Source organism: Populus nigra, chromosome 5 (assembly GCF_951802175.1).
Source record: "Populus nigra chromosome 5, ddPopNigr1.1, whole genome shotgun sequence".
NCBI classification, from domain to species: domain Eukaryota; kingdom Viridiplantae; phylum Streptophyta; class Magnoliopsida; order Malpighiales; family Salicaceae; genus Populus; species Populus nigra.
Window position 1 is genome coordinate 15,386,558 of NC_084856.1, and position 16,571 is coordinate 15,403,128.

Genomic DNA, 16,571 nt, shown 5'->3' on the forward strand with positions numbered 1-16,571 from the left:
TTCATCTTGTTGATTAACCGGGTATTCCCAAATTTGAGGACGATTGCTTGGATCTCTAATTAAATGAGCAATATCGATGCTAATAAGAGGCTGCTCACTAATCAGCGCAGGTTCTTTGTAAACTGAAGCACATAGAGGCTGTTTAACCATAACTTCAACATTATTTGGAGTTGGTTCACTAGGCTGTGAGTTGTCAATATTTTTTCTTTTTTTTTCAAAAAAAGAATCAATTCTTCTTATTTTGTTCATGATTCAACCTAAAATCAAAACATATATAGTGAGAAAAAATTGATAATTTTGGTGCCTCTGCTAAAAACAAAACATAAAAAAAAATCCATGCATAATCAAAACAAACTAATAAAATATATCTAATCAATTAGAAAAAAAAATCACTATAACAAGAATTCAAAAAACAATTGTTAGAACTAGCAAATTTAAAAAAAAAAACAAAAATTATAAAATTATAAAAAAATCTTATTAAATTCTTAACAAACATCTCAAAACAAAATAAAAATATATTTTAAATTTAAGTTATCAATGTCCAATTACGTACCTTGTTTTGTTTACTGAGAAATAAATCAAATAATACTCTGCTTCAATCTTTCCGCACAAAAATTCTGTTTAGGATCTTTATTCTTGTTTTTGTTTGATAAGCTGCGTTGGACTTGTAACAATTTATATTAGGGTTGTACTTTGTAGTCTATAGGGAGAGAAAAGACAAGAAACAAATCCATCACTTTGTAACCTATTACTTTCCACGTAGGCATTTTTTTTTATCACAATCCATTAATTAATTACACAAAATTGGTGGGCTGTGGGACCATTCTTTTCAGCCTTTTGTTCTCTTCACCCGACAGGTATCCACAACCTTAGTACCTATTAATTCACAATTTTGTTTTACCCCTAAAAAAAAAAAATTTCCTGCAGGGGCCCGGGCCCCTGCTTGCCTCCCCTTCACTCTGCCCCTGGCAACCTAGAATCTGAGAATATAGTGATGACTAATCAGGGATAAGATGTTGTTAAGTTCATTGAAGAAAATAAGATATAAATGTTTGATGAGAGTGTTTACTCGATCAACCAAAACTATCGAAGAAGAAGCTAAATAGTAGTTGAACGACGTGTCGTCTAGGTTAAACCCTAAAAATTAGGATTACAATTTGGGATTTGATATATCTCATTTTAGTTCCCATTCTTCCAATTGCTTTTAATTGCACTTGTAATTGCCTCTGAAACTCTTAATTTCATGCAATTTTACCACCGTCAAACTCAATCATCAACCTTAAAGTTTAATGTCAGTTTCATTATTTGGTTCTTGGTTTTTGATTTGTGTGCTTGGACCTTTAATTGACCATCATACTTTTAATTTTTTTCAATTTGGCCTCCTGATTTGGTCAATTTTAGCTCCTACAATCACATGTCTTTTTCAGTTTGGTCATTGGTTTTGGATTTCTTTAATTAAATTCCTAATTGCCTATTAAACTTTATTATTTATGCAATTAAGCCCCTGATTTGACCAAGTTAACTCTTTCAAATTGCAAATTGACCTCTAGACTTTAATTTCTTCTAATTAAAGCATAAATTGACTCCAAAAATCAATTTTTTTTCTTGGAATTAAGTCATAAAAAAATAATAATAATTAAACCTTTCAAAATTCTCATTGAGTCCTTACTTATTCAAATTTGTATTTATTTAATTACCCCAAATAAAAATAGTTTTACCAAATAGATCCTTTGTCAATCAGAATTGGATAGCTAATTTTGATAATCTTATACATGTTGGTCCTTCAACTTTTCTATCTATCATTTTGGTTTTTCACTACTAACTTGGATAATTTTTTAGGCTTTCTCTTCATGTATATCCTTTTATATTTTGAATTTTATTTTACTTTTTTTCTCTTTTTTTTCCTTGATTTTTTATGAGATAAAAAATGAATAACAACAATATAAAAATCCAACCCAAGGCTGCCGAGGAGTTCGATCATGATCTGATAGATGATTCCCCGCTTCACGAAGCTGTAGCTCTATCGAATAGTCGATATCTTCCACCACAAGAATTGAATGATTGGACATATTGAAGTAACAAAAACTCCAGGGAAGGATCAGAACTGACAGCAGACAGTTTCAAGTTGTAGATATCAAAATTAAGATGATTGGCCATGGCTGCTATCAAGCTTGATTTCCCAGTTCCGAGAGGGCCGTACAGCAAATAGCCCCGTTTCCATACTTTACCAATCCTCTTGTAACACTCCTTTCCCTTGATGAATTTATCAAGATCCTCTGTAACTTTTTGTTTGAGGTTTCCATCCATTGCTAGCGTATCAAAAGTCATAGGGTGATCCAAATTGATCCCCTTCCCCTTACAGCTCCATCCATCACGTCCCCCGCGAGTAGTGTAAAACTTTACTACCCTGTTTTGATCCTTAATTTTCTTAGCCATTTGAAGAATGCAAGGCAGATACTTATTCCTGATCATACAGGCATGTCGCTTATGAAAGCAAAGCTCATACCATTTCAGCTCATACTGGAGTGCTGCATAATTCACTGCAATAAGTCCACTTCATGTCAACACCATGGAAATTGTCGACAATCTTACAGTTCCTGTCAAGACTAAACGGCAGTGCCTTGATGTTCTCGTTCTTGCCCACCGTGACTCGCTGCGGAACAGATGCGGTAGAGAAAGCATTGCTGCCAAGATACATCATCAAGGCATAAAAGAGATGTTTTTTTTATCCTTCATGTGAGGCGTTAATAACCATGGTGAGTTCTGAGGAGAAACGACTGCCTATTTCCTTCAAAAAACTGCGTATTTCTTGCGGAACGAAATCATTGATGTAGCCACGTAGAATTGCAACAGAAGCTATCAGGGATAGACTTGATCTCACTGATCTTCTTTTTACTGCTTGCTAGCTCTATGCTGTTCTTTTTCTTTGTTTTTGTAATGGCGATGATGTTAATCTCTGATGGTGTGTTCCAAGTTCTATAGTAAACAAAGTGCTGGAGTGGATGATGTAAATTCAAAGACTAATCCTAGACGGAGAAACCAAATTTCTATCGACTTTCAGCTCAATCATGGAAAAACTGTGCTGTGGATATGGACAACAAAATTTCTCCTAGCGCAAAGAAGTTTACCTGGAATTTCCTGACGAGGAGAAAGGTAAGTGAAGTGGCTTGTGACAATGCATGTCAGAATTGAAAAGATTACTTACTAGTTATTTTAGTGGCCGTTTGGTAACGTGGCTGCCACACCAAATGCTGTTTGGTTAAAAAGAAAGAATTGATTTCTGATGGTAGAACTCACCAAAATCAAAAGCCGGACTGCATGTTTTGTTGCTTCTCGTAAGGGAAAAAGCAGAATAGTGGAGCATGCTCCACTGTTCAGCACTGTTCACTAAAGTAAACTTTCTTTCTTTCTTTCTTTCTTTCTTTTTGAAAAACAATTTGAAAATTTTACTTTTTTTTTTTCAAAAAACCAGTGTAGTTAATTGATTTCACTCGTATCGTTCATGTGACCATGAACAATATTGTTTTTTAAAAAAATTAGTTTAAGGTGAATTAAATTTACTTATACTGTCATCTCAATTTTATTCTTGATAATATTTTACCTAATTTTATTGCACGCTAAAAAAAGAGAGGATGAAACTGTAGTTCTTGTCGAATGACTTTTGTACATAATGAAATTGTATTTTTTTTTTAAAAAAAAATTGTGTTTTACTTGAAAAACTAGTATTTAATATTATTTAATAACACTACATAAATTAGAAAGATATCGCATAATGACGTAGCATTTGTGGAATTTGATCACAATTTCAATTATGTTCTTACCGGGTCCGACCCAGTTAAAAAGAAATTTAGTTTTTATTTTTATTTTAATTGTGTTTTATTCAAAAAATTAAAAGAAGATCGCTTGATGACGTAACAAAAAATTCAGTTTTTGTTGTTGCGCGCTTAAGAAACCATGGAAAATATAATCATTGTTGGATATATTTCATATGTGATGACATTGCACATAGTTTAATGGAATAATAAAAAATATTTAATATCAATATTATTTATTTCATGATGTAATAACAGTAGTTAAATCTACAATATTTAAATTTAAAATCATTAATATATATATATATATATATATATATATATATATATATTAATTATTTTATAACCTCAATTTAAAAATCATTTTTTTAACCAAACACATTAAACTACTTTTTATTCAACCTCAATTTCAACCACAGTTTTAACCAAACATATATTTTTCCAAATCAACCTCAACTAAAAGTACTTTTTATAAAAACAACTTTTTAAAAACCACAACCACAACAGCAACCTCAATACCAAACACACTCAAGTGCCTTCATTTCTAATTTTTATTAATTTAAAATTTGTAAAGAAGTAGAAAAAACTATTAATCAAGGAAAGGTTAATCATGTTTGTTTCTACGTTTTAAAAGTATTTTTAAAAAAGTTTAATTTTTTTTATTTAAATTAATATATTTTTTTGTTTTTATATTATTTTGATAAGTTAATATTAAAACAAATTTAAAAAAATTTAAAAAATATTATTTTAATATATTTTTAAATAAAAAATATTTTAAAAAATAAATACACTTCCAATGATACACTTTTTTTTCATTCAAAATTTATAAAAAGTTGGGACTTGTAATTCAAGATAGCCACGATAGGTTATAGAATTGTTGAAGAGGCGGGCTATTACTGTCACTACTGACGAGGCAAAGTACTTAGAATTTGGGTGGAAGGATGAGCGGAGCAAGGAGAATTACATGTAGATTTTGGAAACGTGGTTTAAATTTTATTTTTTTTATTTAAAAATATATATATTTAGATAGTTTTTATATGCTATATAAAAAATAATTTTTTAAAATAAAAAATATTATTTTAATATATTTTTAAATAAAAAATACTTTAAAAAATAATCGGCATTACACTTTAAAACACTATTAATTTTTCAAAATAATTCTACTACTATAGAAAAGGGACCTTTCATGTAAGAAAAAAAAGTTATTTATTGACAATACATAATTTTAAATTTTATAATTTTACATGTAAATAAAATTTTTATCTCAACGATATTATTATTTATTAAAAATAGTTAAAACCTTTTGGAAAATATTATAGCTTTAGACATCAAAAACATTGTTTATGTAATGATATTTTTGTTCCTTCACCTTGAAAACTTAACACATGCTTCAAAGAGTATTGAAATCTTTTTATATTACTCATTTATTATTATCAAATAGAATGAGAAAAATAAATATTTTTGTAACTTGATTATATTGTGAAACGATCAAACTAAAATTAAAACTGGTGTCAGGGGTATATTTATAGTTTTTTCTCTATTATAATTTAAGTTAAGGGGCTATTTGGTATTTTACAAATATAAAAAATAATAAACAATTAAAATGCATAAGTAAAACAATGAAAATACCCTTTAAAAAAATTAAACCTGGAGTCAAAGGGCTTCTTAATCTTTTTACAATGATTTTTTTTTGTAATTATAAAATTAGTTCAGGGGCATTTTGATATTTGACTAAATAAAAAAAGATATGTGCTTATAACACACCCAAAGGCATCTACACCCTAAATAAAAAACAAAAAAGATGTTTATGTGTGAAGCACCTAGAGGTGTGTGAAAGGCGTTCGCGCTCTTTCAGGCAACGCATGCAACACTTTTCAGTATATAAAAATGCCTTTCACTGTATTGTTGGAAGTGCCATCATGTTCTCATCTTGTGGTATGGCGTGTGTCTCCGGTAATGGTTCGGTTTGTCACTGATAGACCTTTTTTTTTCCTCTTTCTTCTCTCTTTTATCCCTTAAAAATTACATCTTGGCTCACTTGGTTGTTGGTGTTTCAACTTCAATTCTTATTATTTTAATTTCTAATTTTTGGTCTTGATTATTTTGTATAAGTTTTACTTGTTTTCAATTTCATCATTCAATCCTAATTTACCAAATATTATATTTTTCAATTTGGTCTTCTTTCTTTGGATTTATAATTTTTTGCCTTGTCCTTTTTATAAAAAATTTTTCGGTTTTCAATTTCATCATTTAATTCAAAATTGATGGTATTATGTTTTTTTTTTAATTTAGTCATCATTGTTTTGATTTTCATTTTTTTCCAGCTCTTTTATAAAAGTATTGTTTTTATTATATTGTTTTCAATTCTACCCTTTAATCAAAATATTGTTTTTATTTTTTATTTCAATTTTGACTCTCATTATTTTGATTTTTTTGTTCTTTTACTAAATTGATTTTTCTTTTGAATTTCACCATTCAATTAAATTTAAAATTTATTTTGTATTTTAATTTTGATCCTCATTATTTTAATTGTTATTTTTTAACATTTTTGTATAATTGATTTTTTATTCAATTTCATCTTTCAATATTTGATTGCTTGATAATTGAATTTTATGATTTGTACAAATTGAGTGTTTTGGGTCTAATGATCTAGGTTACAAGTTGAAAAGTTAATATATATATATATATATATATATATATATATATATATATATAATTCTTTTTTTATTGAGTGATTTCAATTTCATGATCTAGATCGCGAGTTTAATGGAATATCTCGGATTGGCTCGATCCTAATTATTGTAATTATAGATTTGTCATAACTGATCATTTTTATGTTATTTTTTATGTTATTTTGATATTTAAACATTATTTTTTTAAGAAAAATAATTTAATTATACGATAAGGCACGAGCACTGAGGCTATTATTCATTTATGTGGAAAGATTATCTAAAATCACTTTGATTTTTTTTTCTCAATTGTTATTTTCAAGGATAGATTATGAGAAATGCAAGCTCACAAATTAAAATATGGATAGTTTGACTTACCATGACTCAATTGAAAAATGATTATTTTTTATAAAAATAAACTTTAATTTTATATATTACCAATTTCATTTCTACCAGCCAATTTTTTTTAAAAAAGAATGTGGCACACCCACCCATTCATTGTTTTATTAGGCCATGATGAGGTAAAGTATGAATATTTTTTGTTTTTAACAATGTTATTAGAATATTTATGTTTGAGAATGTAATAATGAATATTTTTTAAAGTATTTTTTATTTAAAAATATATTAATATAATATTTTTAAAAATTTATTTTTAACTTCAATAAATAAAAATAATCTAAAAATATTAAAAAATTAATTTAAAACAAAAGTTTTAACAAAAAAAAAAGAGGCTCTCATGTCACTATTCCTTTTAGGCCTTAAAGCCCATTCATCCCTCCAGTCTTGGGTGGGATATTATATAGAGAATGCGTAGAAGAATGAGATAAGTGCACTGTCTTTAAATTTTAATAGTTCACCAAAGGAAAAACACAAATTCACACGTGCAAAAGTTTTGCCCTCTTGACATCTGCGATTTCTTCCTTTCTTCGCTGGCCAAACCCCAAAAGACATCATCGAATCAATAACACAAATTCTCTTCTCTGTAACGACAACTTAACAAGCTAAGACCGGGTTATGTCCTAGCACAACAAGTCCTCTTTACAAAATCAAAGCCTTTCTTCTCTTCTTCCTTTTAGCATCACCAAGAAAGAGAATATGGGAGAAGGAAGAGAAGGGGATTGGGAGTGCAGTGGATGTCAAAACAGGAACTATGCGTTTAGATCTTTTTGTAATAGATGCAAACAACCTCGACTTCTTGTTGATAACAAAACCCCACCTGACTCTAAATGGCTCCCTCGTATTGGTGATTGGATCTGCACTGGTTAGTTACCCTTTCTCTACGTTTGCGTTATAAATATCAGCCTCTTTATGTTGGCTGCACGTCTTGAAGATCTGTACCTTTTAAAATTGGTGTTTATTGTCATTTTTCTTGTTATGGGGTGTTGGGATATTTATCAAGCATTTTTTTTTTATGGATATGGTGTTTTAAAGATTTGAACATCTGATTATTGGTGTTAGTTGGGACTTTATTTTTCTGTTATAGGGTATTGATCTTTTTGGGTTTTGAGGTTTTTTCTTCGTGGATAGTTTGGTTTTGGGGACTTGAGTTGGTGTGTTGGGGTTCAGGTTTCAAGGGATTGCTAGGTAGTTGAATTGTTTTCTCGCGTTTCTTAATCAGGGGTAAGTAGCTAGACAATTTAAATTAGTCTATATGATTAACCTGTCGATGGAGAAATAGGGTTGATATTTTAGACTCGCTTTTTGAAGTTTTGGGACTCGATTCCTATATATTTTGTGTGCTATTTGCTCGTTCTCTCATCTTCTTTTGTGATACCTTTGTCTTTTCTTTTCCCCTTTCTAGCGATTTTTGATAAAAAGTAATGATTAAGTGGTTGTTATGTTTTGTGTGATTGAGATGAAGAATTTGCTATCAATTAGGTTGAGTGGTTTTTGTTTTGTGTGTGTTTTTCTTTTTTTTTGGTATATTGGGATGGACTGGTTGGTGTGCGTATACATGGCTTCATTTCCATCTTCATGGCTGCAATGTGGGTTGCGTGTGTGTTGGGCAATGGATCAATAGGTTGCACTAACAACAATTATGCATCACGAGAAAAGTGCAAGAAGTGTGGGCAACCAAAGGAGGTAGCGGCAATGCCAGCAATTGCAATGCCTGGAGTGTCTCTCCCAACCTATTCACATTATTTTGCCAGGAGCCCTGGAGGACCAGACCAAAGGTTGAATATTGGATTAGAGGGCAATGGTGCTCTCCAGCAACCAGTACCCTTGAATTCAAGCTGGTCTGGAGGAGGGGCTGATAATTATGGAGTTCAGCAGACCTCTACTTGGCCTTTGGGTGGAAAACAGATGTCTGGACATCCATATGCAAACCCTCTAAATCAACCTCCCCCTCCAATTCCTAAAGGATGGCGAAATGGTGACTGGCTATGCAATTGTGGCTTCCACAATTACTCTTCACGTGCACAGGTATTATCATGTTCCCCAATTATTCTCAGATATTCACTTCCATTTTGGATTATATCATCTTATATCTGATGCAATTTTGGGTGAATTTGCAGTGCAAAAAGTGCAATGCTTCTTTGCCACCAGGTATGCTTCATTTGTCTTTTTCATTGCATAACAGCTAGCAATTATGCTGGAAACACTGTGCAGCATGTTGTTTATCTATTATGACTGGAAGGAAAAAGCAAGCAAATGATGAATGTATTGTTTTGTTGTGATTTATCTATACTCTCATTTTATTCCTCCTTTCTAACACAACACAGTGGGAACAAAGCGATTGGCATCTCAAGAATTTTTCCAGGACTGGGAGAACAAAAGATTAAATTCTGGAAATGTATGGAATTATTTTCTGGGTGCACTTCTTTTTGTTATTCTATCGTTCCAAACCATGGTTTCACCATTTAATCCCTTATTCTTTCTGTTATTATGTTGTTGCTCCTCACAGACAGATGGGCAACCACAACCATATCCAAGCTTCAATCAAATGGCAGGGACCAATGGTGACCAAAGTTCAGGAGTTTATGTTTCCTATCCCACTTACAGTACAGAACTAGCTCCAAATTGGCAAGCACCAGTGCAAATTCCACTTCAATTAACAACGCCTGCTCTCCTTGGAAAAGGGTAAATGTTTATGGAGTTGCTCCTACCTATATATCAAATTAGGTGACCACACAGAATAATGAGATGATATTTAAACTGGAAAAGGGCCATTCTTTGGTGCAATGATAGAACTCTTTTGAAGCCAAGTGCTGAAGTTTGAGTTCATTCCTGAGTGAGTGACTACACTTCACATGAAATACTGAATTTAGAACCTATCTAAATATCACTTCCACGATCTTGGTTCTGTAAGGTGCACACTGGATCTTTGTAAATAAAATAAATAAACTAATAAACTAATCAACAAAATTTAATTATGCTTATCACTTTGTTGAGTCAATTTGATAATAGAGGTAATAACTTGAAAGAAATGTGGACAGAATGATGAATCACTTGGAACATTAGAAGTTGAGCATAAACACTAAATCTAGTACTCTATTTAGCCTAATGTAGAGTGTGGGTAATATAACATATAGTGTGGATAAATATAAATTGCAAGTATTTATATTCGCACATACAGCACACACCATATTATACAATGATATTGAAAAAGGCTTTTCTCATTAACATTCTAATACTTATTCCTTCTTTGCATAGCAGAGCCAAGCAATGGCGTAATGGAGATTGGATGTGTGCAAATTGCAACAATCACAACTATGCTTCTCGTGCACAGTGCAACAGGTTAGCAACGGAAGTATATTATGTAGTTCTACAATCCGACCTAGCAAACTTTATGTTGAACTGATGCCCATGGACATCATCTAGTTGCTTTTGTAATTATATCATATTTTACCACCTACTAAAAAACTTGCATTCAATCTTGTGTGAAACCATTTTCTGATGTTAAAGATGATAGTGAAATCTGGTTGTAATGAATTGCATAGTTGCTCACTTGGTCAGGAACCCGGGATGATACCTTGGGCCTCATTGTTTTGGCTATTATGTAACATATTGTGGTGCCTATCAGGCAGACATACTCAATTCATAGTTCTATGTGCAATTCATGTTTGTTGTCCTCTTCTTTCTTCTTTTTGGTTTTGTACTGTTTTCAAGGCTAGGCACTCTTCTTGGTGATAACAAAGAACAGTTGTGAAGCATTTTCTTTCATAGTTTCATGAAATAATTCTGTTTTTGAACAAAACTTTCAAACTTTGATTTTATTTCACATGCCTCTTTAGGCAAATAAGGTACTGTTGTTGCTTCCAGGTTAAATTGCTTTCTCATTGCGTTTTTGCAAGTTTACATGTATTTTTATGGTCCTGGGGCTGTTGAATTTTCTCATGCTAATTCATTTTTCCAAGTAGTTTTGCATTTTCTACTTTGTGAGAGACAGGAATTTTGGTATTTTCATTATCCCAGTCCACCCTCATCCCATCTCCATTGACTGACATCTGTTCTTTCCACGCAAACCATCTTATTTGCTCAGTGGCTTCATTGTAACCCGTGTTTACTTGTTGATTGTGGCAGTTTATTTCATGAAAATGCTTGCTTCCGTAATAATTCACTCAATTAGCCAGAAATTCTTCTCCCTGTGCAAGGGGAAATATTGGGCTGAACTGTCAATTACATTTTCCAATATTTTGCCTATTGTTTTTGAAAGAACTAGTGTTTGAAATTTTCACCGAAGGCCCCTTGGCAGTCTTAATGGTTTTCCCCCTAAGTATTTATATAATTATATTTCGGCTAAATTTCTCTTTTGTTTTGCAGGTGTAAGACGCAAAGAGATGTGGTCGCTCAGCCAGTTCCCCAGCCAGTCAATGTTGTGTAACTGCAAATTTGTCGAGGATTTAGACTGTTGTAGCTTGCAATGCCCTTTGTTTGTTCTGTTTCAGTTTTGTGCGACGTCTGGTCATAGAAAAATGGAAGCCGTATAGGCATACGATTAGACACTGTAGAAATTAGCGGTTGTGATATTTAAAGGACAAATAACGCAAGCATGATTGTTCTTATTTTATAGCAGTATTGTGTGAGTGTGTGTCTTCCATTCCATATTCAAAGAACTGAAGTAATAAAGTATCATTTGTTGGTTTGCGTATTGGTTCTTATGAATGGTAACTTTCCTCGTCTAATGCTATTATTTTGAAGCACTTATTTTTCCTTCCTTCCATCTATCTGCTCATTTCTAGGGTTGAGACTCTTTTTGGAACTTTAAAACGAAGCATAAGCAAACTTGTTGAAACTGGAGGCGTAAATTTATGCTTTATTAATGTAATGTGATTACTGATTACATATTCGATTCATAACAAAAGAATCTCTAGAAACCAGAGCAAAAAGAGCACTCCCACTTTTCGTTCATGGAATGCTATCTTGATTATGAGCCCTTGAGTATGGAGGAAGGGGAAAGAGGAGCGGTGTCCAACTGGTAAAGATTGAGAGAAGGCCCTACAAACCGGAAAAGTATCCAACCTCCAATCACAATGAAAATGGAAGCATAAGCAAATTTGTTGAGCCAAAACAGCATACCCTTCTCTCCCACGTAAAGTTCGATAGCCTTTTCTGAAAGGCTCATATCTTCCCACTTCTTCGGAGCTGAAGCTTGCGCCTTTACAGGTTGTGAAGCGCCAACACCACCATCCCCTTTCTGCATTCTGGTTCGCCTCCTTGACCCTCTTTTAAACCTGATTTCCACACTGTCTGGTGGAGTGATGGTTGGTGGTTGAGCTGCTGGTGGCGTCTCATCACTGCTGGTGCTGTTGGTTGCATTAAGCCTCAAAGATCGTTGCCTGCGAAGGAAGCAAAGCTGATTCTGTATTCTGGTTGTTGCTGGTGGTGGTGTTAGTATTGACAGGTTTGAGTGGATGGGGATGGTTGATGGAGGTGATTTTGAAGGAAGGAATGGAAGGATGTTGGTCTCCATTGCTATGCTTCCTGGCAACGGCAGGCTCTCCAAAGCTTATCCCTTTTATCTGTGGTTGCTGTGTGTTAGTGTAAGCATCCACATCTCTTTTTGTGGGATGACCTGTCATGTGATACCATCTCATGAAAGTAGTGGCCCTTTTGACTTCTTAGACTCTCTCTCTCTCTCTCTGGATTCTCAAAATCGCTTTCAATACTCTAATCTTTTACTATCCATTATGCTCGGGTTAACTAAGGCTGAAACTAGTTATTTTAATATTTAATTTATTTTTGTTATCTTCAATTATTACCTTTAAATAATACAATTGATAATTTTAAAATTGAATTCTTTTAATTATAACCATTGATTTTTATCAATCATATCAATAAGTTAGTTTATTGGGTTTGATAAACTCATTAAACCCGGTTCAAACTCTAAAAAATATTCATGAAAAAAACCTCAATAAAATAAGCCTCACAAAATGTGATAAGTAAAATTGTCACACCCCTGTTTTTGATCATTTAAGCATACCCTCGTCCTTGATCATTTAAACATTAACCCTGTAGGGTTATTTTACCTGTGATAGGATATAATATTTAATGCTTTATTGCTTGAAAAATCAAAAGGATATGTTAATCTTAATCCCCATTAACTCTCAAAATAATAGCTTATTTTGAGCTTATTATATCAAAGGAGTGTCTCATAAAATATTTTGAATTTATTTATTTTTTAAAACAGGCGTGGGACCTTATAGATGACAAATCATAAGTTTTAACTTATTTTATTTAAAATACATTGAAAGGAGTTATTTATATTCATTCCTGCTTGTAAGTGTGGTTGTAATTGCTTTTCAAAGTGTTTTTAATGTAAAAATACATTAAAATAATATTTTTTTATTTTTCAAAAATCATTTTTTAGATTAGCGCATCAAAATGATTCAAAACACATAAAAAATTTAATTTTTTAGTAAAAATAAACTTTTAAAATTTTAAAAAAACACGATTTGCACCGCGATCCCAAACATTATAACAATAAACACTTTAAATTTCACAATTAGTTTAAGGACAACACAACACATTAAAACTCACAATTTAAAAAATCAAACCCATTAAAATTAACAGTTTAAAGTAACATCAATACAATAAAATTTTATAATAAAAAATTCAAAGATATTAAAATTTTCCAATTTAAAAAATTCAAACACTAGAATTTTACAATTAAGAACTCAAACACATTAAAATTAACATTTTTTTTTAAAAAAAACATCAATACATTAACCTTTCACAATTAAAATCAACACATTAAAATTGAAAGTTTAAAAATTATCAACACAGTAAAATTGAAAGTTTAAAAACTATCAACACATTAAAATTTCACAACACAATACAACATGTTAAAAATTTACTATTGTGGTTGGTGAAGGGCCGGTCGGCGAGGAGCTACCGTGTGAGGGAATATATATATATATATATATATATATATATATATATATATATATATATATATATATATATATATATATATTATGATTGAGCTAGACAATGGAAAAAATTGTGGGGGAGGGGAACCAATTTTGATTTGTGTGTGTGTGGGTGTTTATTTTGTCAAGCTCTTTTTATTGGTATTGAGGAGATTATTATCAAAGCTTTAGAGGGTGTTTATTTTTCTATTTCAAGTTGCTTTTCATCTAAAAATAAAAATATATCGAATTAACAGGTAATACAGAAAATAAATAAAAATTCTGACAGCAAGTGATGAGGATTTTAGAGGACACTTACTAAGTAGATAGTAGGCATCTCGTAAATTAATTGGGTGAAATTAAGATGTAGCAGGTAACACCCAATCGATCTGAAGCAGCTCGTTCAAAAAATAAATCATAACACTATAAATCTCGGATCAACACAAGTAAGAAAATTTCCCAAACAATCAACAACAACATATATAGCATGCATTCTTTTTTTTTTTTTTTTTATTATTATTAGACAAGCACAGAGAAGATCGAGCATATTGCTCCATTATATTTGGATAAAACTAACTAACTTGCGTGTAACCCTACCTTTTGGCTCCCTTAAGTCAATTTTTTTTTTAATTTTCTAGAAAAGATGGACAATAAGAAAGAATTAAAATACATTTTCAGAAGAGGTGAAAGGATTTAATTAATTATGATAGCACAATACATACAACATTAATCAAATAATTTTAGAGCCTCTTCGTAATCTGGATCCATGAGAAAAGACTTCTCATTGCTCGCGACGTTACGATTGAAAGGTGGTGAACAAATGATTCGACAATCAGATGTTGTCTCGGCTTCCTCATGTCCATTCTTCACTGGAACTAGGCTCTCCTTGTAAGCAAAAATTCCTTCGCACCGTATTGTTCTCCCCTCAAATCCAAGACCACTTATTTCTTGGGTTCTGGGATCACATAAGAGTAATTCATAAGAGTCGGATGTCAAGATTATCGTCTTATTCTGCCAATGCCCAACAGGATACTGAACTCCCAAAAGAGGCCCGACAACAAATTTCTTGGTCCAACACCTCTCGTCCAATGTCCATACATGAAGAACGCTCTCTTGAACGACGAGGAGAGCGATGGAGTCATTGTACACTGCAAGACTCTCAGAGTTTATCGGCTTGCCATAATCTGGTAGCTGTATCTCTTGGCACACGTTCGTAGCCATGTCAAAATTAATGACCACTTCGGGATCTCCCCATGCTCCATATGATCCCAGCCAGTAGAATACTCCTTCCACACAAATGTAGCATTTGTTATTACGTAAATGATAATAACGTGACAAATCCCCCCAGTATCTCCAAGAATCACTGCTTAACGTGTAGACGAATACACTTAAAGGATACCTGTCTTCCCATGCTCCCTCTTCTTCTCTCCAATACTCTCTCATGACAATCACCTCGTAATCCTTAGTTACTGGATGTAATCGAAAACCATACGCATTCCACAGAGGGCTATAAGAAAAACTGAATGGAGGATTGGGTATCGGAGGTAAAGTTTTCAATTCATTAATTGCGGGGTTCCACAGAGCATGAAAGTCAAAAAAATGCCCGTACAAGTAAAATATTCCGTCACAAGGACCATAGATATATGGACTCTGAAAGGGCATGCGATCCAGTAATCCATACGATAAAGCTCTTTTTGGTGTTTCATCTACCAACAACTCAAACGAAGCAATTTCACCCGCTTGGGTTACGCGGTACTGAGCTAGGAGACAGTCACTGTCATTTTTGTCATAGTAATTTCTCAGATGCTTGGATATCAATTTAGGGCTTGTTATAATAGCGTGCCATGATTTGCACACACACTTGAACTGCAGTAGATTTTTCACTGGCAAACGTGATAAAATCTCAATGATCACATCTTCAGGCAAAGGATCTCCTGTCATGGTTTCCATTGCTATTGACATCTCTCGTTCCTTTTGGCTTCTGCAAAATCACAAAAAAGAAACCCATGAGCTCATCTAACCATAAACGTTAAGAATTGCACAAGAAAAGATTTAGTTCAAACATGATAGATACAAGTAAAAGATAAAAAAATCTCACCTCTCTCTTAAAATGCAATTTAAATCATCTAAGTTGTGGTAGGATGGCCACGCATAACGTCTTAAGGAAAGAGCCATCTCTGCCCCTAGCACAATTAAGGTCTAGCGGGAGGGAAGAAGAAGCAGAAAATCAACAGAATTAGAGCTGGAATAAGAAAACTAAGATTCAAGGAACGAAAACTCCAGAGACTATGCTTGAAGGACCTTTGCGCTTCAAACAAGAAGATTACTAAGACATATATATTGGTATAGCAACCCGTCTTGAATTTATATATACTAATAAAAGTCAACTCTAATTCTTGGAGAGAAAGCAATGACAACTAATTCTAATAGATTATTATACTCGTAAACCCAAAATGCAAGGAGTGGACTTGGGACATTGTCTAAGTCCATTTATTACTTTATTTATTATTATATTGTGCTAAAAATAAATAAAAAGCAAATATATAAATAAAATCAATGATATTATTATATATAAATCATTTTTTATACACTAATATTTTTAAGTTATATAAATTCTATACTATAAAAGTAGATTGATTTGGAAAATTAAATTATTTTGAAAAAAATGCTCTAACTAGTATACCTGTTAGGCGGGCACCCATGTATAAAACATCCATGACAACTAATCTTAAATGAAT

General features: G+C 32.2%; 4 protein-coding genes across 5 annotated transcripts; 1 reads left to right on the forward strand and 3 right to left on the reverse strand.

Annotated features, from left to right (window-relative positions):
• Nucleotides 1–2,004: 2,004 nt before the first annotated feature.
• Nucleotides 2,005–2,698, reverse strand: LOC133694824 (AAA-ATPase At5g17760-like). Its single transcript, XM_062116526.1, has 2 exons — nt 2,593–2,698; nt 2,005–2,528 (listed from the first exon to the last, which is right to left on the reverse strand). Exons 1-2 carry the CDS (start codon nt 2,696–2,698, stop codon nt 2,005–2,007), a joined length of 630 nt encoding a protein of 209 aa, XP_061972510.1.
• Nucleotides 2,699–7,304: 4,606 nt separating this feature from the next.
• LOC133694501 (uncharacterized) lies at nt 7,305–11,571 on the forward strand. Of its 2 annotated transcripts, none has more exons than XM_062116037.1 (7): nt 7,305–7,742; nt 8,502–8,905; nt 8,998–9,028; nt 9,205–9,275; nt 9,387–9,562; nt 10,139–10,219; nt 11,246–11,571. In XM_062116037.1, the coding sequence occupies exons 1-7, from the start codon at nt 7,577–7,579 to the stop codon at nt 11,304–11,306; spliced, it is 990 nt and encodes a 329-aa protein (XP_061972021.1). In that variant the 5' UTR covers nt 7,305–7,576; the 3' UTR covers nt 11,307–11,571. The 2 variants fall into 2 exon arrangements, with proteins under 2 accessions (XP_061972021.1, XP_061972024.1); XM_062116040.1 differs by having other exon boundaries at nt 8,537–8,905.
• A 147-nt stretch (nt 11,572–11,718) lies between these two features.
• Nucleotides 11,719–12,488, reverse strand: LOC133694502 (uncharacterized). Its single transcript, XM_062116041.1, has one exon. The coding sequence runs from the start codon at nt 12,393–12,395 to the stop codon at nt 11,850–11,852; it is 546 nt and encodes a 181-aa protein (XP_061972025.1). The 5' UTR covers nt 12,396–12,488; the 3' UTR covers nt 11,719–11,849.
• A 1,800-nt stretch (nt 12,489–14,288) lies between these two features.
• LOC133695282 (probable F-box protein At1g14315) lies at nt 14,289–16,153 on the reverse strand. Its single transcript, XM_062117197.1, has 2 exons — nt 15,932–16,153; nt 14,289–15,814 (listed from the first exon to the last, which is right to left on the reverse strand). The coding sequence occupies exons 1-2, from the start codon at nt 16,006–16,008 to the stop codon at nt 14,560–14,562; spliced, it is 1,332 nt and encodes a 443-aa protein (XP_061973181.1). The 5' UTR covers nt 16,009–16,153; the 3' UTR covers nt 14,289–14,559.
• Nucleotides 16,154–16,571: the final 418 nt, after the last annotated feature.